Below are 24,428 nucleotides of genomic sequence, written 5' to 3'. Positions count from 1 at the left end.
CAGAGAAGGGCAACAAGATTAGTGAATGTAACAAAGGGGTGCTCTTACGAAGAAAGGCTTAAGTTTTGCAAATTACAGTGTCTGGAGACTAGGCACCAGCGAGGTGATCTGATAGAGGTGTATAAAGCCTTGAATGGTTTGAGCATGCTCAATGCTGATGGGATTCTTCCTCTCGCTCAGAATAATCACCTGAGAGGGCATAAATTCAAATTGAGCAAAGACAGATGTAGGATAGACGTGCGGAAATTTGCCTTTAGCCAGCGGGTGGTTGGTTGGTGGAACAGACTTCCATCCCTTGTAGTGGAGGTTGATAGCCTAAATAAGTTTAAGGCTCAGCTGGACAGGTATTTTGAACGAACAGAGGGGTGAAGTGGGTTTTTTGTTTTTTTTTTTTTTGGCTGATGCTGCATAAGCTTGCTTTCTTGCATCAAATGCCTCTACTAATGCTAATGCTAAAAGCTTACATTCCAGGAAAATACATTTTACAAGAAAATATAAATAATTTTAGGGTTATTGATCGTAAATTTTAAAATATTTTAATTAATTAGAGATATTTCTCGAACATAATTTAAAAACGCGATACCATTATCGTGCCATTCAACTTTCTGTGTCATCTGTATAAATATATTCATGTAATCAGCTATTTTTATTGACAAATGGCAAAAAGAAAACCCCTGGCAACTACTCTTTATAGTCAACACCTATAATATTAACAAACTAACACGATACACACTATAATAAATGCAGTACCTCTTGATTGTCGATTATTGTGCACATCCTCGACAAAATTACTGGAGTCTCCAAATATCAGAGAAGGCATCGTCCACAGACAGTGGAAGTAAAATATTTAAAATTACTTTTCCTCCAATGTCATCACAATGACATGGTGTACCACCTATGACAGAAATAAAATATAAATAACTAAAAACTCCTCTTTTTATTAATTTATGAACAAATCTAAGAACAATTGAATTTGATAATTATGCCACTACATGGTTTATTATGACGTAGTTGGTAAGAGTAAAATCATGTTGCTGTGACCAAAGATAAAAGGTGCAAAAACTACCCAGAGAAGGGACGTTTGCAACGTCCTCTAAACTAAGAGGACATTGCAAACATCGCTAATATTTTTATTATTTAAGCTGCTGTAGATTTGAATCAACCTTCAGAGGTCACCACAAGAAAAAAAATTGAATTGTTAATTATTTATTTTTTTTTTTAAAGGTTACAAGAACTGAAGTTCATCCGGTCAAGCTTGTAATATCTATATTATTCCGAGCATTCTCTAAGCAAGTTTGTCTGTTTGCTGGAGCAAAGAGTTCAGTTTTTTGTGAGAAAAAAATAAAAAATAAAATTGTATTGCTGCTCGTACCAGAGCTCGACTAAAGCGGCAGCTAGGGTATGGGGAAAAAAATTCCTCATATCATTAGTGGGATCTGAACCCTGGCCTTTTCACACAGTATCGAAAAAGAGAATTATAACGACGGTGCTGACCGCTAGAGATGGTTTTTGAGTTGATGACCAAGGTTTGGGAGTTGATGACCAAGAAAGAGAAGAATGATGATATCCAGCTCGGGACCCTGGGTGTGCCGGGCCCATGCTCACCAGATGTGAGCTCCTGGGGTTATTTGGCACTCAAAGGGCTCGATCAAAATGAAAAAAAAAAAAATAATAAAATAATTACAAACAAGGCCGGAATATAATTTTCCCTCTATCAAAGCAGTAGATTCGTCCCTTACCTCCCAGAGAAAAATTCTTGACAGTGAAGGATTGAAACAACCTTGTCTGGTCTGTCAAATCTCAATTTCTACAGTTTCACGCTGATGGAAGGCCCAGAAAATAGCGAAAAAAGTATGCTTTCATAAACCCATCCTGCCAATTATGGACTGTACAGGTTTGTGGTTGCAGTTGATGGTAAAGAGAGTGTATTCGGCCCCTTAACACCAGTGAGGTAATATTTGGATGCCACAGGTTATCTGAAAATCATTTCTGGTACAACCCTTTATGCTGCAGTGTATCTATCTGCAAAATGGGTTCTTCCAGCAAAAATATTTCATAACAGAGTTTCCCCGAGAGAACAAACTCATGCAAAAACCGTGTCTGTAATTGCGTGTGTTATCTGAGCAATTTGCCTGTTTTCCCAGATAAAAAACGGAAGTCAGGGAGAAAGACTTTGTTATCTTCACCTGAGGCCAAACAACTGAGCCACGGGGTGGAAGGCCTACAAAAGCTCCTCACTTTATTGAAGGGATTTGAACATTTAACTTTTTCGCACGGTGTGAGGAGAACGGAGATTATAACTTACTATCCGCAAAGGCTAAAGGGTTTTCTAACAGTATAATACACAATGCCATAATGACAGAATCGTGTAGATCTGGTTCAAGGAACATAAAAGTCAGTTAAGCCTACTGTAGTGTCCTCGTCAGCCCATGAATCTAAATCCAACTGAGCACTTGCGAGATGAGATAGAAGACGTTTTTTGCAGTACAGATCCCTGACAAGCCATTTCACAATACCCGGGTAGTAATTGAATCAACCTGGACCAGCAGTCCTGCAATATGTGTTCAACACGCGTAAAATGGTAGCTAAAGGAAGATCTGCTCGCTGTTGGGTAGGTGTATTTAGTAGTATCGCTTTGAAGTAGTAAATCCTTGCAACAAAAATACTGTAGAATCAACAATATTAGTTATGTGAATTCTTTTCAGAAATAAAAAGGCTGCTTTAATCCTTTTGATAATACAAGCAAATTACTAAAAGAAATTGAATATATATATATATATATTCCATTACAATATCCATCACAAAAGACAAACTCTCTGGATGAATCGAATCGAATCTATAGACCACATCTTAAGAATGAAGAGTATGGTACAATCCTAGATGATTACTCCAGGGGCTCATATCTGGTGAGTGTGAGCTTGGCGCGCCCAGGGTCCTGAGCTGATATCATCATTCTTCTCTTTCTTGGTGATTCCCTTCTCTCTCTCTCTCTCTCTCTCTCTCTCTCTCTCTCTCTCTCTCTCTCTCTCTCTCTGTCTCTCTCTCTCTCTGTTTCAGGGTAACTCGGAAATTTTTTTTTAGCTGGTGCAGCATAAGCCTCAGGCTTCCTTGCACTATATGGCTGGTAATAATAATAATAATAATAATAACTTTGGTCTTAGGGACACATTGGCCTCTTTATAAAAAACTTCTTTGCAGACTGGCCTTTCCGAGTTTGTGTGGGATCTACCCTCTCCCGACCATTTTGCCAAGAAGAGGGAGCTCCACAAGGATCAGTTCTAAGTGTTATGCTTTTTGCTATCAAAGTTAACTCTATAACTGAACAACTTCCTCCAACTGTAAACAGTGCCCTCTTTGTAGACAACTTTAGCATCTTTTTGCAGTCATGCAATATGAGAGTCATTGAAAGACAATTGCAGCATGCCATTGACCACATCAATTCTTGGGCAGTGGCTAATGGTTTTAGGTTCTCGCCACAGATTGTCTGCATACACTTTTGTCGCAAACAGAATCTTCATTCTGAACTGGAACTTAAACTCAGACAAAACATCATTCCAGTAGCACCCGGGACAAAATTCTTGGGGCTCATTTTCGATAAGAAGTTGACATTTTTACCATATATTATTATTATTATTATTAGCCACATGGTGCAAGGAATCCTGAGGCTTATGCTGCACAGGCCAAAAAAAAAAAAAAAATTTCCCTATTATCCAGAGAGAGAGAGAAGTAGAAAGGAATTACCAATAAAGGGAAGAATGATGATATCCAGCTAGCTCAGAACCCTGGGTGTGCCAAGCCCATACTCACCAGATGTGACCCCTGGGGGTATCGTCAACTGCGGACAAGGTACATGAGAGAGTTGAACCTCCTATGTGCTATCTCCTCCAATAAATGGGGAGCAGACTGCTCCACTTTACTCCGCCTTTATCATGCGTTTGTCCGATCTAAATTAGACTATGGGTACCAAGTGTACACATCTGCTAGAAACAGCGTACTTAGGTGGCTAGACCCAGTTCACCACCAAGCCATCCAGTATTGCTACTAGTGCATTTAGAACATCCCCAGTCCAGAGTTTATATGTTGAAGCAACTGAACCACCACTGTCATTCCAACAAAAGCAATTGTCTTTAAATTTACCTTTAAATTAAAATCCCTGCCAGAAAACACTACGTGGACATCCTTTTCAAGCCATGATAGGAAAACCTATATAACACTCGTCAGACTGCCATCTGGCCTTTTGGTATCTGTGTCCAAGAGCTGCTCAGAGAACTCGACATCATGGTAGACAATGTTGCCTGACCATTGCCTTATACAAGGGAATAATCACCTCCTTTTCCCTGCTAGAAAAATTCCTATATATCATTGACAATACACCATGAGCTACTCTTGCAGCCCGTCTGTACTGCTCAGAGAACTTCATATCTGTCTGCACAACCACCCCCAGGTCCTTTTCATTCTCTACCACTGTCAGTGTGGTACCACATAGTTGATATGTTACTCTGGGATTACTGCTTCCCATATGTAGTACTTTACATTTGTCAATGTTAAACTTCATTTGCCACTTCTCAGCCCATCTGCTCAACTTTTCTAGATCCTCTTGTAGCAGTGTACTGTCATTAGTGTCATTAATAACCCTGCCAACCTTCATGTTGTCTGAAAACTTGGACATTAAGCCTGATATACCATCATCAATATCATTTATAAATACAGAAAACAATAATGGACCCAATACTGAACCCTGAGGGACTCCACTAATAACATTAGTCCACAATGAGCAGTGTTCATTGATTACCACTCTCTGTCTTCTCCCCCTCAACCACCCCTTTATATTTGTGTGTATATGTAGGTGTTATTTGGTTAAATGTGTGACTAGACTAATAGAACAACCTTTGACAAGTCTGAAGAAGTGGCTAGAAATGGTGCTATATAAGCAATTATCAGAGTTATCAAATTGAAAAGTACAAACAATCAGTAGTGTGTGATATTGACTCTGTCCAGATCTAGTTTTTAATCCTAAAGAAGTTTTAAAAGAAGACAAATTAATGAACTCCTCAAGGGAACAAAAAGTGCCTGAAAAAAAAAAGTGTGTAAATTTATATTGAAAGCTTTTTAACATGATGTATTTATGGCCTTTTTGCAGCTCTGGCTGTGGGAATTTACTAATAAAACAAAACAAAACAAAAGCCTTATGTAACAGTACAGAATAGGAATAACATTTTTTAAAGATTTTATTTTTTTTTGTTAGATAAACTAAGAGAAAAGCAATATTAATGGAAATGAAAATATTGTACAGTATATCAATGTTAAACTTCATTACTGTATTTTGATATATACAATATTTTAGTATCACAGCAAAAAGAATTACAATCTTAATATAAAAGGAGACATAGAAACCATTAACTTTTTAATAAATTAATCTAGTTTTGCACAGTTTTTGAACTATATGCATTTTTAACTACAGCACAGATGTTATTAAATGCAATAGTTGTTTCTTTATGAACGTTACTGCAGGCCAACACATTCTCTATTATGTTCAATGCATTTTGAGCATCTTTTTTAGATGGCAGTGTGTGTGTGTGTGCGCTTCTTCACTTTCTCTGTTGCTGGTAACAAAAACATCATAATTTTGTTTGGTGTCCAGCAGCTCTTCTGTTGTTGGCATTGCAGTGGTAGCAACTTCATCATCCACCTTCACAAACTCTTCAAATTTGCCAACAAAATCCATATGCTCCTTCAAATTCCTCCATTCCTCACTGTTGCTATCACATTTGTCTGCTGGACCATATTTTTCAATGATGTTCTCTCCAAAGCCACTCTTTCCGAAGCAGTTGATTATTACACTTGATGTAATACTTGCCCAAGCAATAACAAGATTACAGATAGCATCCAAGACATTCCAATTTGGCTGCAAATTGTTCCCTCCTTCTATGTTGCAAATCAAGTACCTTATCAGGCGGGCTCCATATGCTCTCTTGAGGTTATAAATAATGCCTTGATCCAGTGGTTGCATTAAACTGGTGGTATTGGGGGTAAAAACAACAGCTGTATATTTGTCAACTTAAGTGTCTTGGCAGAATGTGCTGTACAACAGTCTAGAATCATCAAAATTTTCCTTTTTTCTGAAGCCATTCTTCTGTCCAATTTGATAACCAAGGCTGAAAAATTTTGACCATAAGCCAAGCACTTCTATTGGCCTCATTATCACAGGGAAGTTGGTTAACTGCTTTAAAACATCCTAGCTTGGAAAACTTACCAATCACAAGTGGGCTTAGTTTTGTACTGCCATCTGAATTGCAGCATAACAGAATAGTGAGCCTATGTTTACTTAATTTTCCACCATGACAAGACTCTCCTCGAACAGCAAATGTTTTGTTTGGCAGCAAATTATAAAATAAACCTGTCTTGTCAAGATTAAAAATATCCTTTGCCCCATATTTTTCAAGGTTGGACCATACAGAACACAATCAGTCTGTAGCCTTTTCTTTGTTGACTAATCCAGACTCACTGCAAACATTTCGCAAAACCAAGTTATTTCTGTCTTTAAATCTTTGGAGCCAGCCACTGCTGAATTTGAAGTTGCTAATCCCATATTGCCAAGCTAGATAACTTGCCTTTTCTTGCAAAATCGGACCTGATGTTGGCAAATTAGATGCACGCATTTGTTGGTACCACTCGAAAAGTTTTTTTTCAAGCTCCTCATGTTTTGCACCATGAATTTGTTTTGTTTCAAGCTCCTCGTGTTTTGCACCACAAATTCGTTTCCTGTTTTTCATTGCTGCTCCAGTGTCACTCACTTCTTCAAGTCTTTTTCGGTTTTTCAGTATAGTAGATAAAGGGATTTTGCTTCTTTCCATCATATCAGCCTCTTGTATAATTTTTAGTTTAATTTCCTGGCTTAATTCTGTCTGTCTATGTTTTGTTGCCATAACACTGCTAGATAAGATTTAATATAAACAAATTTTAAATTTATTTAAAGACAGGTTTTGAAAAAGACATCAGCTCAGATAAAATGGCACAAAAAATAGATTGCTGTATATGATAGCAAAAGACTCTTTGAACTGGGGTAACAATTGCAACTGACATTATTCCCGTGGAGAGCGAGGGAGTGCATGTAAACAACTTAGAAAAACTTTTTATTTTTTTGTTAATTTAACAACTCATCCTTCAGAAAGATGTTTTTCAGAGTGCACTTGATGTTGTAGCTACCATGAACTGCTTTTGTTTACACTAATTTCTAACAAGTCAGTGCCATCCTTTGGGAAGTAGGGAGCCAGGCGGCTGGAGGCAATAATCGGATCGCTTTGCCAAGATTTGTATTAAACATACAAAATGACAATATTTCTCACGGGGTGAAAAAGAACTTTGTAATATGTATTAACCGAATTTTATAATAAACAAATATATTTACATAGAAAAGCCTATCCTTTCGCAGGGGAATCATATGTGCTTCGTATAAACGAGGAATTTGTATAAACCAAGTTGGTATTAACGAGATTTTTATGTACTAGGAAATGTAGTGTTCAGAGGTATAATTTTAATCTGCTGTAAACTCATGAACAGGGCAAATGAAGTTTGTAGTACAGCATCATTACTATAACGTGATGCATTTCTCATATTGTGAATTCCTTTATAGTAAGTTGCCTAGCCTACCTTCAAAGAATTAATGTCTCCCCAAAAGCGAAGGCTATTTTTACTTATTCTCAGTTTAGTGCCACCACCCAGATAGCACTGTTTTGGGAATATTTGTTCCCGAAACAGTGTTCTTCAGTGGCATGAATGTGGGAGAAGACAGGTTATAAGTGAAATTTTTCACAATATGAGAGATACCAAAAGGCATATAGATTTAATGTGATGTATTTATGGCTTTTTAGGACTCTGATCATGGGAATTTACTAGTACATATTGGGTAGTGCTCAAAGGCATAATTTTAATAAGCAGTAAACTTATGGAGAGGGCAAGCGAAGTTTGCAATGTCATCGTTAAGTAATAATAGCCTTCTCAAATATTGGGGAAGCATTACTTATTTGAAGATGCAAGACTAGGTAACTACTGTGAAGGATTTTACAGTATGAGACGTTATAGTGGCAAAAGCAATTGTAAATAGGCTGAGTAAGCTGATAACTCTAGACACATTATACTTAGTTATATGGAAAGTGTTCATCTCCTCTCCTCTCCCTTGAATATAACAATTTGTTTGTTTCTCTTAAGTGACATGCCATTGTTTGAAAATCTGAACATAGCTCTTCAATCTAATGTACTTCACATCCAGAATGTTATTTGCAAATTTGTTATCAATAGTTTTTAAATCTTTACAGACTAAACCAGAAAGATGATTCTTACTTAGTCCTCGGCATTTTCTTTCCAAAGGTTGTGAAGAGACTAAAACAAGAGGAGAAGATTCTTTTCTTTTGTTCATTGAGTGAGGAAGTATTTTATTGCTGCATGTGACTACATGGTGCTCAAATTCCCTTTAAAAAGTGATGTTATAAATGTTGAGATAGTCCAAATATCATCACTTAGAAGTGTATCATTTTCAGATGTGAAAGTTTTTGTGGACAAATTTCCAGTTCTTGGTGTCAGTGAAGATAGGGTAGATGATGCAGTAGATGTTTTTCAGTATCAGTTGTGTCAATTTCAGTGTGCAGACTCACCAGAGGTTATAAAGTACATCAATTCTTTCATTTATGAAAGAATTGATGTACAGTGGTCCTTTGCTGCCAAATCTAGACACCAGATTTCATTCAAAGCTTTGTTATAAACAAAACTTTGACTTAACATTTGTGAACTGAGTCAATTCAACAGCAGTGTCTTTCTTGAAGCAGTCATAATCAAGTGATGTCTAACAAAAAATCCAAAAAGAATCCTATGCCAGTGGTTTTTAAGCCAGTGTTTGAAAACATGCTGTACTGGTAAACAAATATATGGCTGTATTTTAATATGAAATGTATGTTTTTAACTGAAAGTTCATATCAAGTTCCAAGTCAGGATTATGAAAACATCCTGCTTTTATGAAAATCATCTCTTTCATCTTTTTGTACTGAATGCATTATTGGACCTGTAGGTCCTTTATGTTGTGAGCATGGTGTTATTCCCAATAGCAGATGTGTTTATGTTTCATTGAAGGGCGCGTATATATTTTTAGTTAGCCATATTTAACTCATTTAGTTAGCCATATTTAACTCATTTAGTTAGCCATATCTAACTAAACCATATTTAGTTAGCCATATTTGGTTATATATAGATAATTGTAACTAAATTGTGTGTGTGTGGGTGTGCCCACACAATTGTGTTTGTACATATAGTGCTAATTTATTTAAACTTTTTTAAGCTGAGAGGTACCTAGGAACTAGAACAGAAGTATATTGTAAACTGTGTGAAAATCAAACTTGGCCTGATCACAGTGGTTCCAGGTAAGTTAAAAATTCATGTTTTATTTTTCTGCTTAATATACACTTTTAATTAGTGAAATGTCTATAATAAATGTGGTTCTTCTATCAATAGAAAATATATAATTTTTTTATCAATAGAAGATAATTGTGTTGTAAAGCAGTGGTGAGCAATCATTGGCTGTCTGTGTATTGAATGGAAATTTAATAAATTGCTGGTGGTTATTTATAAATATATAGATACTCCTCACCGATCACAAACATTTTGAAATGCAATTTTTCTTATTTACAGTTTCCTTCCTTCTGACTCCCTATTTTTGCTGATTGTGGTGCTTATTCATAGATTCATTTTTTATGTATATATAATTAGCATTAGCATTAGCATTGTACTGGCATTCAGCACTTGGTTTACTTATTAGCAGCAAATACACTTTGTTGATGTTCAGTGAATTGTTTGTTTAGACAAGATAAAACAGATTTTGGAACAATGTAATTAAAACTCTTTAGTAGTATTTGATATTTTCAATAAATGCATAATTAATTTCAATATCCTGTACTTGCTGTAACATTAAAAACATCGGGGTCCTCCGAAACTACTGCTTCTTTTTTTTTTTAAAAATTGGATACCATATCACGTATGCCAATTTAAAACATTATATTGCATCTTTTAGGCCTATTAAAGATTAAGGATTATCAAGCCTTTAATTTTTAAAAAAATTCAGACTATGATGTAGTTGTGCATCATAGCAACATAGTTAAATTTTAAACAAAGTGAAGTTTGTCAATAAAGCATCATTACACATCATTTCATATTGAAAAAACTTCACAATGAATTCCCAGGCTCTTATACTTTGAACAAGAGAAGTCTGATATTACTTATTCTGAGTTGAGTACCATCATCGAGATGGCACTGTTTCAAGGCTACATGGCCTCTTTTTAGTGGGTGGATAAGAGCGAGGAAATGTGAAGAATTTCACAATATGAGATTTTTATAATGATGCCTTATTCACAAACTTTGGTTTGTTTCAAATTCATTGTGTTACAATGATGCTTATCACAAATACATTATATCTGAATTTTTTTTTTTTCATAGCTTGAGGCTTTATAGATCTGCGAAAAGATCTAAACCTCCCAAGCACTTTCTAATTCATTTCACAAATATACGTGGTCTCAATTCTAATCTCAACGATGTCCATTTCCACTTGCAGTCTGCCAAACCCCATGTACTTTTTCTGACAGAATCTTAGTTATCGGTTGATTCAACTACCGCTCATCTCAGATGCCCAAATTATTTGCTGTATGATTCCTTTCGCCTCAAAGGTGGTACTTGTGCATATGTCCGTTCTGATATTCCCTGTCAGAGACTTGGCAATTTGGAATCTCCTCTCTTTGATCTTCTCTGGCTTAAAATCTCTCTACCTCATTGTGTAAAATTCATCTGTTGTCTCTACTGTTCTCCCAACTCCACTAATCACTTGGAGCTCTTTGACTTCCTCTCTTTGCAACTTGACTTTCTCCAGTCCAACTTTCCTAACAGTGAGGTAATTTTCCTTGGTGATTTTAATGTTCACAACTCCAGCTGGCTTCCGTTTTCTAATCGCACCGACCCAGCAGGTCGAGATGCTGAGGCTTTTGCAATTACAAATGACCTAGCACAGATTGTTCATTTACCTACAAGAATACCGGACAATCCTAATCATACAACCAATACGCTTGATCTTTTTCTCACAAACAACCCTTCTAAGTGCACAGTCGAAGTGAAAGGTCCTTTAGGCACTTCAGATCACAACTTGGTGATTGTCTCTTCTCCAATGGAACCTTTATCTCATGGCTATTCCCAACCTCGTGTTGTTTGGCATTACAAGAATGCAAAATGGGATCACCTGCGAGACTTCTATTCTTCTTTTCCTTGGTCGGATTACTGTTTCGAAACTTCTGATGTCAACATTTGCACAGATCGTGTCAGTGAAATTATTCTTGCAGGAATGGAATTCTTTATCCCACACTCCACTTTAAAATCTCTTCCTTTATCTAAACCTTGGTTTTCCAATAAATGTGCTAAGGCTGTTCAAGAGAAGAATGTTGCATTTCGTAATTGGCTTGTTTCTAATTCTTCAGTTTCATTTTCTGCGTACACCAAAGCTCGCAACAGTTGTAAAGCAGTTATTAATCAGTCCAAACTAGAGTTTGAACAGGCTAAGAGTAGAAAACTTGCTTCTTGCCGTAATGGTAGCCGAGCATTTTGGTCTCTTGCCAAAGCTATTGGCCGCAACTTTTGCCCATCTTTGCTCCCACCTCTGTCCAAACAAGATGGTTCTGTTAGCACTTCAGCCAAGGATAAAGCTGACCTGCTAGCATCCCATTTTTCTTCCAACTCATGTATTAATGATCTTGGTAAAACACCGCCCACCATTCCCAACATGCTCCATTCAGTGCCTCCTGTGGTCTTCCGTCAAAAGGATGTCAGAAGGATTTTGACGAATCTTGATGCTAAGAAAGCTCCAGGTCCCGATGGTATTTCTCCTCTTGTTCTCAAAACCTGTGCTCCTGAACTTACTCCTATTCTTTGCCACCTTTTTTCACTTCTTATTCCAAAGGTGTTTTTCCTTCTGCTTGGAAATTTGCTCATATCCAGCCAGTTCCTAAAAAGGATGACAAATCCCTCCCATCCAATTATCGTCCCATTGCAATTACTTCTACTCTTTCTAAAGTAATGGAGAAATTAACAGCCAACTCCTAAACTACCTAGAAACCTTCCGTCTGATCAACGATCGGCAGTATAGATTGCGTCAGTGTCAATCCACTGGTGATATTCTGGCTTATGTTACCCATTTATGGACTAATTCAATGGAAAGGTTCAGTGAAACACAAGTAGTTGCTCTTGACATCTCAAAGGCTTTCGATTGTGTTTGGCATAAAGGTCTTCTAAACAAGCTTCCATCTTATTGTTTGTCAACTGTTTTTAGTAATTGGTTATCCAGTTTTCTCTCTGATCGCTCACTGAGGGTGATGGTAGATGCCTCTCTGTCTTCTAACTTCTCCACTAATGCTGGTGTCCCCCAAGGTTCAGTTCTTTCCTCCACTCTTTTCCTCTTGTATATTAATGACCTTCTTCCATTGACTGGAAATCCTATCCATAGTTTTGCCGATGATAGCACATTGCATTCCACTTTCCATTTTGAGAAACCTTGTCCTGCTCAATCAGCTTCAACTTCTCGAAAATCTGCTACCAATTCCTTAAATGCCGATCTTCAGGTAATTCTCCCGTGGGGCAAAGACAAGTTAGTTGATTTCAACCCTTCTAAAACTCAGTATTGTCTTATATCTCGCAAAAAGGATTCTTCTGCTCCTATGCTTATCTTTAGTGACATTCCAATTTCTAGGAAAAATGATATATCTCTTTTGGGGATTACCCTGACTTCTAATCTCTCTTGGCACAAGCACATTACAAATATTGCTTCCTCTGCATCTAAAAAACTTGGTTTTCTCTTTCGCTCTCGGCGTTACTTTTCTTCCAAACAGCCACTCACTCTGTATAAATTGCAAATCTGCCCTGCCATGGAATATTGTTCCCACATCTGGGGTGGTGCCCCCAAAACCTCTCTCAGGCTTCTTGATTCCATTCAGAAGAGGGCAGTTAGGTTAATTAAAACTCATCTCTAACAGAGTCTCGACAGTCGCTGTCTCATAGACGTACTGTTTCTGCTGCATGCCTCTTCTACAGATACTTCCATGGGTACTGTTCTTCTGAATTTGCTTCTATAATTCCCGCTCTCTCTCTCTTTCAAAACAGTCCGAACATGTGCCGCCACCAGCCAATATCCATTTACTGTACAACTTAAAACTCACAGAACCAACTTTTCATCTTCCTCATTTATTCATTCAACTGCCGTTTTCTGGAACAACCTTCCTTCATACATATTTCCTGAAAATTACAATCTACAGAAGTTCAAGTCCAATGTCAACAAATATCTTCTTTCGTCTTCTCAACCTCCAATCCAAGCACGGTACTAAGTACTATAGGTTCTAATACGTCTCGTGTTTGGGTTCACATAAAAAAAAAAAAAAAAAGCTCCTTTAATCCTCATTATTCTATTATATGCCTTTTGGCAGGCATATCTCATATTGTATAAATAAATCACTACTGGGTTGTCGCTGTTATAATTTAAGTGCTTATCCACCCACTCAGTAGAGGCCAAGTAGCCTTGAAATGTTGCAATTTGGTGATACTCAATGGAAAATAAGTAACAGCTGGCTGATTTCTCTAACGGACTAGCCTTACTTAATTAAAGTATAAGAGCCAGCAACTCATTTTGAAGGATTTTTTAAAATATGAGATGTTGTTTAATGATACCTTATTCATAAACTTTGTTTGTTTCAAATTGTGCAATGTAATGATGCATGTACACAACTACATACTTAAGTTTTACAAGAGGAAGATGCCTGCTTTGTTCCACTGCTGCACCAAAGTATGCATCTTCCTCTTGTAAAATGCTGTCAGCCTTCAAGAGCCACCTGATGGCTGCAATCACAGTATCATTATCAGCTTTGTTCCTTATGAAGGATTTCTTCAATGGTGCAAGTTTGGGATTGTACAGAGGATGATAACAGAACAGTCAGTGACCCTTCCTTGTCTGACCCCTTGATGTGTGCACATGTACATGGCAAGGAGACCTCCCACTGATGTTGCTGGTCTTCTAGATTATCATCACCAGGATCTAACACCCATAACTTAGGTTGCAGACTAACATTATAATATGGCACCTGCTTTGACAAGTCAGGAGATCCTGGAATGGTTCACCCAGGATCAATCATTTCCCCACAGAAATGGTGTGAGAGAGGATTCAGGCTGGTGGATATGCATGATGGTGCTTGGGTAGTCTGTCATCCCACCCTTGAGTACATTTATTGCTTAGCAAAAAGTCCACATGGAAAATGTTGCCTGCCCAAACCTTCAAGAAGACTTTTGAAGGGTTACAGGCACTCCCTAAATGGCTGTGTCATCCCACCCTTGAGTACATTTATTGCTTAGCAAAAAGTCCACATGGAAAATGTTGCCTGCCCAAACCTTCAAGAAGACTTTTGAAGGGTTACAGGCACTCCCTAAATGGCTGTGTTCTGGTAATATGTAGTGAAACAAAAAGGGGTACGTAAACATTGGATAATATGCACTAAAAATTATGCACCAAAATTCTGTTATATGCATAACAGTCTTACATTTATTTCCTTTATTATAGTGCATTAATTATAAGTTTAATTTATGCTGTTAATAGGGTGTGCTCTGCTCCTATGAACTTGATCACCCCTGTATCAAAACAAAAATAAAACAAACACAAAAATAAGCTAAAGGATAAAAAAGAGAAGAACCAATGACCACCCATCATTAGAGGAGCAAATGCATAGTTCCTCACACAATAAGACACATGCCATACCTCAAAGAATGAGCATTACTAAAATAAATAAAAATACCACAAAAAAGAAACAAAAACCCCACAAATACTATCCTTTAAAGGGACACTGGCACTTGTGAATTCTGAAATGGAATCTTAATTCAATCACTGGATGTCCCAATAATACCTTGGTAATCAAGAGAAATAATGAACCAAACATAAAGTATGCTATGGCCACTACCCCATGGAATAAATAAAGAAACATAAACAACATGAAATTTAGACATTGACTCCTACAATTGAATCAAAAACAACATGCAAATATGAAACTGAAAATTTAGCTGTTTAATAACCCTATTAACAGCATTAATTATTTTGCTTTATTTATTTCATCGTTGAAGTGTTTCTGAAATTTAATGTAATTTAAAACGGTATAACCCCATTTTCCTTCCCTGTAATAAATTGTAGCACTGATTTATATATTTATTTATTAATTGAATTGCAATTTCTTTTTTTTGTATTCAGAATTTTTAAGGAACATACTGTTAAAAATAAAAATTTACCTTTGTTATAAAAATATATTTTTCAACAACAGTATATTTTTTAATGTGACTTATTGTAAACCTGTGGCATTTTGTTGTCCAAAATCATTTTAAAAGCAGAGAATGATATTTCGTATTGATAGAAGTATTTAGTATTAGTATTAGTAATGGCCGCATGGTGCAAGAAAGCCTATGGCTTATGCTGCACCAGCCAAAAAAAAAAAAAAAAAAAAAAAAATCCGAACAAAACAATGATAAAAACAAAAAAAAAAAAAAATAAATAAAATAAATAACTAAATAATAATAATTAATAAATAAAAAAAAAAATAAAAAATAAATAAAAAGGAAATTAAACCTATCATCCTATGCGCTTCCCTTACCCGAAAGTACTATCCAGATGACCTTTGAATTTCCCCAAACTGTCGGCCTCTACCACCCATGAAGGCAACTTATTCCAGTAATTTATAACTCGCTGGCTAAAATAAAACTTCCTGACAGGTCGATAATTTTCAACTTCACTTTTAGAGCCACCCTTATGTATGGGAGATACATTTGCACTTTTCCAATCCAAGGGAATCTCCCCAGAGTCTAGTGATGCTCGCATAATTAGCCTCAATGGTTCAATGCACTCGCTTGCCGCCTCTCTTAAGATTATAGGGTATATTCCATCAACTCCAGGAGCCTTACTGGTCTGTAGGCTCGAAAGTTTTTTCATTAAATAATCTTGCGAAATTTCAATATCATTAATTACATATTTTTTAACTTTGCTCCCACAATTTCCCATTGCCACAAAAGGCTTTTCATTTGTAAATATCGATGCAAAATAACTGTTGAGTTCATCTGCAACGGCAGCTGGTGTATTTATTACTATCCCCTTTCCCTTACGTAAAGGTCCGATCTGGTTTGTCCTGCTCTTCTTGGCATTTATATATGTGAAGAATTCTTTATCCCCCCTCTTTGCTCTGTTTGCTAGTGATTTCTCATAAACTGCCTTTGCCTGTTGAACCTTTTCTGTGGCTCTATTACACATCACCTTGTAGCTGTTATAGGCTTCAGTACTTTTTATTGCTCTGTAACCTTTCCATGCCATCTTTTTCTGCTCAAGTAATGTGGCAACTTCACTATTCATCCAACTTGGAACCCTTCTCGTGGAGTATTTTTTTAATGGTATATATGCATTCAAGGCATCTGTGATTAATGTTTTAAAAGCGTACCACAGTTCAATTGTATTCATTCTCTGCACGATATCTACCCAGTTAATAGAGGCCATGTAGTACCTTAAGGCATCGTAATTTCCTTTTCTGAAATTAAAACCCATTCCTTTGCCTTTTACTTCTGCTACCTCTCTCGTCATCATCCACCGTAGAACTCCGTGATCACTTCCTGCTACTGGTTCCTCTACTGTCAGCCCTGTTATGTCATCTGATTCATGTGTGATGATGAGGTCTAGGTTATTCTTTTCTCTAGTACTTTCCCTGACATGTTGATACAAATAACAGTCATCTAGTTGATTTAAAAATTTTGTTCCCCATGTCGAGTTTCCTTCCCATCTACTCCAATCAATTAGAGGCAAATTGAAATCACCCATAATAAGGCATTGACGCTTACTTGCCCATTCCATTTGCATGTAGAGGCTTTTGTCATAATCTTCACAATCACCTGGTCTGTAGATTACTCCTACTTGCATTATACCTTTGTTTCCAACTATCTCACACCATACAGACTCTATACTAGCATGTGAAATGTCTGAATCCGGGAAAGCTATCGTCGCACTCAGGCTGCTTCTGATAAGAAGCATTACCCCACCACCCCTTCTACCTAACCTATTCTTCCTAAATACATTATACAAGCCGTACTGAAACTCATCATCCCCAATGTCTGGGTGGCACCACGTCTCTGTAAGCCCTATTATGTCCACGTTACTTGTTTTAACCAGCAGTTCGAATTCGCTCATTTTATTGACGACACTTCTAACGTTACTGTATAAACAATTAAGATTTACTGTTCTTGTATATTTAACAACCCTAACACAACCCTTGAAGTTTTTTAGGCTCTCTTCCCTGATATTAGCTACCCGCTCACGTGAAATGTCTTTGCCCCCAGAACATCTAGATAATACGTCCAGTTGGGGGTAACAGATAAGAACTCTTAAGGTATGTGCAAGAGTTACATTGACCAATATTATCAGATAAACGCGTGTCAGTATTACCCACATCCCCCCTAACTAGCAGTTTCCCTGAACCTTTAAGGTATCGTCAATAATACTGGCAAAAACTTTTGCACCACCTTTGTTTAAGTGTATCACGTCTCTACAAAACAAATTCCTTCTGCCTACAAGTGTGGGCCATGCTGATAGAAATTTCCCCCCTAAAGCCTAAAGTGAAAGCTAAACATGCATGCAGTAAAATATATGAAACATATACCAAACCACTATTATATTATTTTTTAAATTATTACCTTTATTACATTTATTACCTTTATTAATTGAATTACATTTATTTTGTATTCAGAATTTAAAAGTAACAAACTGATAAAAATGAAAAGTTTATTTTTTCTACAATAAACAAAAGTATATTTTTAAATGTAGTTCATTGTAAATAACACCAAGCTGTTGAGTCAGTTTGGTGTGACATAAGCACTGCGAAACCAAAAATAAGAGTAGGAGTGTGTTATAGGTCTAATGATTTGAATGAGTATAATGAACAATTGTACAGAGAAATAGAGTGGGCTAGTAAATCAGAATGTCTTATAATGGGGGATTTTAACTTCCCAGATATAGACTGGAACTTATGGGTTGGTCTCTTGCACATTAGTAAGATTTTGTTGATTTATTGGATGATTGTTTTCTGCAGCAGCATGTTCGAGAGGCGACTAGAGAGGGTAGTACTCTTGATCTGGTTATCAGCAGTGATCATTCGTGTATTAAGAATTTGCAGGAACCATTAGGTGGTAGTGATCACAGTGGATTTAATGGATGATTGTTTTCTACATCAGCATGTTCAGGAGGCAACTAGAGGAAGCAATACTCTTGATTTGATTATCAGTAGTGATTCTTCATGCATTAAGAATCTGCAGGTAAATGAACCACTAGGTGGCAGTGATCACAGTGTGCTGAAGTTGGATTTACTCAAAGAGGTAACTACCATTAGGGGTAAAGGGAAGGGTTATTGCTTTCGTAAAGGCGACTACGATGGACTGAGACAGTATTTAAATTCTATACAGTGGGACCAACTGATGATGTTACCAACAGCAAATTCAAAATGGGAAGCATTCAAAGAACTTATCTTGGAAACTACTAAGCTTTACATACCAGCTAAGAAATATTGTTCAAGGTTTAGGCCTAAGTGGATGTCAGATGAACTAATGAGACATATGGCAGAGAAGAAAAATGCATGGGATACATACAAATTAACACGTGACACAGAAGCCTATGATAGATACAAGTTGATCTGTAACGAAGTTACGAAGGAGGTTAGGCAGGCGAAGGCAGATTACGAGAAATCTTAGGCAAGGGATGCAAAGAAAAACAGCAAAGAGTTCTTTACTTATGTAAACTCTAGAGGGAAGGGGATGAATCAGATTGGTCCACTTGATATCGATGGGTCAACTATTGATGATCCTGCTCAGGTAGCTAACAAACTGAATGAATATTTTGCATCGACATTCACGACATTCACACATGAGGAGTTATTCAGTGAGGGGAATGCCAGAGGTGTATTAAACTCTGGCAGTAAGCTAGAGAATCTTGTAATAACTGAGAGTAAAGTGGAGGAGAAATTGTTGAAGATAAATACAAGAAAGGCACCTGGGGTGGATGGGATCTATCCAGTTATATTAAAGGAAGCAGCAAAGGAAGTAAGCATACCCTTAGCCATAATTATGAGAGCTTCCTTGGACTCAGGGGAAGTACCCATGGACTGGAGATGTGCAAATGTGACCCTAATTCACAAAGGAGGATCAAAGGGCGACACAAGTAATTATAGACCTGTTAGTTTAACTTCTGTTCCTGGAAAATTAATGGAGGCACTGGTTAAAGAAGCACTGCATGATCATCTAGACAAGACTTCAGTTATAGCTCAGACACAGCATGGTTTTGTTAAGGGGAAGTCTTGCCTGACCAATTTGATTGGATACTATGATGCAGTCACAAAAGAACTGGATGCAGGGAATAACTTTGATTTTATATACTTGGATCGTAGAAAGGCTTTTGATACTGTTGCACATGGAAGACTGCTGCACAGATTGGAGCAGTGTGGCATTGGAGGCAAATTGCTGCTATGGATAAAGGGGTGGTTGAGGGGGAGAAGACAGAGAGTGGTAATCAATGGACACTGCTCATCGTGGACTAATGTTATTAGTGGAGTCCCTCAGGGTTCAGTATTGGGTCCATTATTGTTTTCTGTATTTATAAATGATATTGATGATGGTATATCAAGCCTAATGTCCAAGTTTGCAGACGATACGAAGGTTGGCAGGGTTGTCAAGGACACTACTGACACTATGCTACTGCAACAGAATCTGGAAAGGTTGAGCAGATGGGCTGAGAGGTGGCAAATGAAGTTTAACATTGACAAATGTAAAGTACTACATATGGGAAACAGCAACCCCAGAGCAACGTATCAACTCTGTGGTACTACACTGACAGTGGTAGACAATGAAAGGGACCTGGGGGTGGTTGCGCAGGCAGATATGAAGTTTTCTGGGCAGTGCAGACGGGCTGCAAGAGTAGCTCATGGTGTATTGTCGATGATATATAGGAATTTTTCTAGTAGGGATAAGGAAGTGATTATTCCCTTGTATAAGGCAATGGTCAGACCGCACCTAGAGTACTGTATACAGGTCTGGAGGCCTCATTTCAAGAAGGATGTAGAGATGCTGGAACGAGTACAGAGAAGGGCAATAAGATTAGTGAATGGAACAAAGGAGTGCTCTTACAAAGAAAGGCTTACGTTTTGCAAATTACAGTGTCTGGAGACTAGGCACCGGCGAGGTGATCTGATAGAGGTGTATAAAGGCTTGAATGGTTTGAGCATGCTCAATGCTGATGGGATTCTTCCTCTTGCTCAGAATAATCACCTGAGAGGGCATAAATTCAAATTGAGGAAAGACAGATGTAGGATAGACGTGAGGAAATTTGCCTTTAGCCAGCGGGTGGTTGGTTTTCTGGAATAGACTTCCATCCCTTGTCGTGGAAGTTGATAGCCTAAATAAGTTTAAGGCTCAGCTGGACAGGTATTTCGAACGAACAGAGGGGTGAAGTGGAAGTGGTTATTTTTTATTTATTTATTTATTTGTTTTTTTTTTTTTTTTTTTTTTTTTGGCTGATGCTGCATAAGCTTGCTTTCTTGCATCAAATGCCTCTACTAATGCTAATGCTAAATAATTGCAGATAAAGGAACCATTAGGTGGCAGTGATCACAGTGTACTGATGTGGTGTTTACTTAAAGATATAATTACCATCAGGAGTAAAGGAAGGGGTTTTTGCTTCTGTAAAGGTGACTACAGTGATATCAGACAGTTTTTAAATTCTGTACAGTGGGACCAACTGATGATGTTACCAACAGCAAATTCTAAGTGGAAAACGTTCAAGGAATTAATAGTGGAAGCTACTATCCATTTCATACCTATTAAGAAATATTTTTCAAGGTTTAGACCTAAATGGTTGTCAAATGAACTAATGAGACTCGTGGCAGAGAAGAAAAATGCATGGAATGCATATAAATTATAAGGCGACACAGAAGCCTATGATATATATAAGCTAATCTGTAATCAAGTCACAAAGAAAGTTAGGCAGATTACGAGAAATCTTTGGCAAAGGATGCTAAGAAAAACAGCAAGGATTTCTTTCCTTAGATAAACTCTAAAAGGAAGGGGATCAATTTGATTGGTCCACTTGACAACAATGGTTCGACTGTTGATGATCCTGCTCAGATAGCAAACAAACTGAATGAGTATTTTGCATCTACATTCACACATGAGGAGTTATTAAGGTTTGAAAATGCCAGAAGTTTATGAATGTATAACAGTGTGCTTAATGATTTTGTAATAACTGAGAACAAAGTGAAGGAGAAATTGTTGAAGTTAAACATAAGAAAGGCACCTGGGGTGGATGGGATCTATCCAGTTATATTAAAGGATGCGGCAAAGGAAGTAAGCAAACCCATAACCGTAATTATGAGAGCACCATTGGACCCATGGGAGGTCCCCACGGACTGAAGATGTGCAAATGTGTTCACAAAGGGGGATCGAAGGGTGACACGAGTAATTACAGACTAGTTAGTTTAACTTCTGTTCCGGGTAAAATAATGGAGTCACTGGTTGAAGATGCATTGCAGGATCATCTAGACAAAACTGCAGCAATAATTCAGACATAGCATGGGTTTGTTAAGGGAAAGTCTTGTCTGACAAATCTGATTGGATACTATGATGTGGTTACAAAGGAACTGGATGCAAAAAATAATTTTGATATCATATACTTGGATTTCAGGAAATCCTGTTGTGCATGGAAGTCTACTGTGCAAATTGGAGCAGAATGGTATTAAGGGTAAGTTGCTACAATATAATGTATATTGTAGTACTTATAATAATGTATAAGGTGCTCCTCTGCATGGACTAATGTTATTAGTGGAGTCCCACAGGGTTCGGTGTTGGGTCCACAGTTGTTTTGTATATTTATCAATGATATTGATGAAGGTATATCAGGCTTAGTATCGAAGTTTGCAGATGATACAAAGGTTGGCAGGGTTGTTAATGACAGTAATGGCAGTGTGCTACTGCAACAGGATATAGAAAATTTGGGCAGATGGACTGAGAAGTGGCAACTGAAGTTTTACCTTGACAAATGCAAAGTACTGCATATGGGTAGAAGTAACCCCAGAGAAACGTACCAGCTGGGTGGTACTACACTTAATGTGGTAGAAAATGAAAAAGACCTTGGAGTAATTGTGCATTCAGATATGAAGTTTTCTGAGCAATGCAGACAAACTGCCAGGGCAGGTTATGGGGTTTTGTCATTGATATATAGGAATTTTGCTAGGAGGGAAAAGGAGATGATTGTCCCTCTGTATAAGGTAACGGTCAGTCCACACCTTGAGTACTGCGTACAGTTCTGGAGGCTTCGTTTTAGGAAGGATGTAGATTTGCTTGAGTGTGTACAGAGAAGGGCAACAAGGTTGGTGAGGGGAATGAAGGGATCCTCTTACTAAGAAAGGCTTAAATCTGCAAATTGCAGCAGCTGGAGACTAGGCACCTGTGATGTGATCTCATTTAGGTGTATAAGGCCTTGAATGGGTCGAGCACACTGAATTCTGAAGGGATTCTTCCACATTCAGATTACGAACCTAAGGGGGGCATAAATTCAAATTAAGGAAAGAAAGATGTAGATCAGATGTGTGGAAATTTGCATAACAGCGGGTGGTTAATTTCTGGAACAAAATTCCATCTGTCGTGGAAGATGATAGGTTAAATAAATTTAAGGAGGAACTGGACAAACATTTAGAGGAAATGATTGTGTGAAATTTTTTTTTTTTTTGCCTGATGCTGCATAAGCTCATACACTTGCTTTCTTGCATCAGATGTCACTACTACTAACAACCCTGCCAACCTTCATATCGTCTGCAAACTAGGATATTAAGCCTGGTATACCATCATCAATATCATTAATAAATACAGAAATCAACAATAATGGACCCGACACTGAACCCTGAGGGACTTCATTAAGAACATTATTCCACAAAGAGCTGTTCATTGATTACGACTCTGTCTTTTCCCACTCAACCATTCCTTTATCCTTTGCAGTAATTTTCCACCTCCAATGCCACACTGCTCCAATTTGTGTAGCAGTCTTCCTTGTACAACAGTATCAAAAGCCTTACTAAGATCCAAATGTATGATATCAAAGTTATTCACTTTGTTCATTATACTCATCAGTTACTTTGTGACCACATCATAGAATCCAATCAAATTGGTCAGACAATACTTCTCCTTAACAAAACCATGCTGTGTCCGAGCTATAATTGAAATCTTGTCTAGATGATCCTGCAGTGCTTCTTTAACCAGTGCCTCCATTAATTTCCCTTTAACAGAAGTTAAACTAACAGGTCTTTAATTACTCTTGTTGCCCTTTGATCCTCCTTTGTGAATTGGTTTCACATTTGCACATCTCCAGGCCATGGGTACCTCCCCTGAGTCCAAGTAAGCTCTCATAATTATGGCTAAGAGTTTGCTTACTTCCTTGGCTACCTCCTTTAATATAACTGGATAGATCCCATCCACCCCATGTGCCTTTCTTATGTTTGTCTTCAACAATTTCTCCTCCACTTTCCTGTCAGTTATTACAAAATCATTTTGCTCTATGCCAAAGTTTGATAAACTTTTGGCATTCCCACTCTCTGAATAATTTCTGATGTGTGAATGTAGATGCAGAATAGTCATTTAGTTTGTTAGCTACCTGAGCAGGATGATCAATGTTTGAACCATCGATATCCAGTATACCAATCTGATTCTTCCCCTTCCTTCCAGAGTTTACATAAGTAAAGAACTCTTTGCTGGTTTTTTTTCCATCCTTTGCCAAAGATTTCTCATAATTTCTCAACCTCCTGTGTGACTTGGTTACAGACTAGCTTATATCTATCATTGACTTCTGTTTCGGGCGCCTCCGTAGCCAGGTGGGCAGGAGCAACAGTGCGTAGCACATGCTTCTTGATTAGACCGGGGTTTGAGCCCGTGACCACCAAACACGACGGATGCGGAAAGGTCAAAGAATGACCAGTGCATATCCCCGGAGCAATATGGCCTTAGTTGCTAATGGACCTAAAAATCAAATAACAATAACCACAACTACTTCTGTGTCACCCATTAATTTATATGTATCCCATAAATTTTTCTTCTATGCCACATGTCTCATTAGTTCATCTGACATCCATTTAGGCCTAAACCTTGAACAACATTTCTTAGTTGGTATGAAAAGCCTAGTAGCTTCCAAGATTAATTCTTTGAATGCTTCCCATTTTGAATTTGCTGTTGGTAACATCATCAGTTGGTCTCACTGTGTAGAATTTAAATACTGTCTCAGAACCCCGTAGTCTCCTTTACGAAAGCAAAATGCCTTC

The 24,428-nt window shown here is 37.5% G+C and overlaps 1 protein-coding gene across 1 annotated transcript in view; it reads left to right on the top strand.

Moving 5' to 3' along the window:
• The window catches only part of LOC150079049 (meckelin), an 860,544-nt gene that overhangs the window by 114,886 nt on the left and 721,230 nt on the right, over window positions 1-24,428 (top strand). Inside the window, exon 4 of the mRNA XM_090382499.1 lies at window positions 9,329-9,410. Within this exon, the coding sequence (XP_090238625.1) occupies window positions 9,329-9,410 (82 nt within the window). The remainder of the gene's footprint in view (window positions 1-9,328; window positions 9,411-24,428) is intronic.

The sequence above is a fragment of the Mastigoproctus giganteus genome, chromosome 10, assembly GCF_048544385.1.
Source record: "Mastigoproctus giganteus isolate SK-2022 chromosome 10, ASM4854438v1, whole genome shotgun sequence".
Taxonomy (NCBI): Eukaryota; Metazoa; Arthropoda; class Arachnida; order Uropygi; family Thelyphonidae; genus Mastigoproctus; species Mastigoproctus giganteus.
Note: the sequence above shows the minus strand (reverse complement) of the source record. Positions and strands in the feature narration are given on the sequence as shown.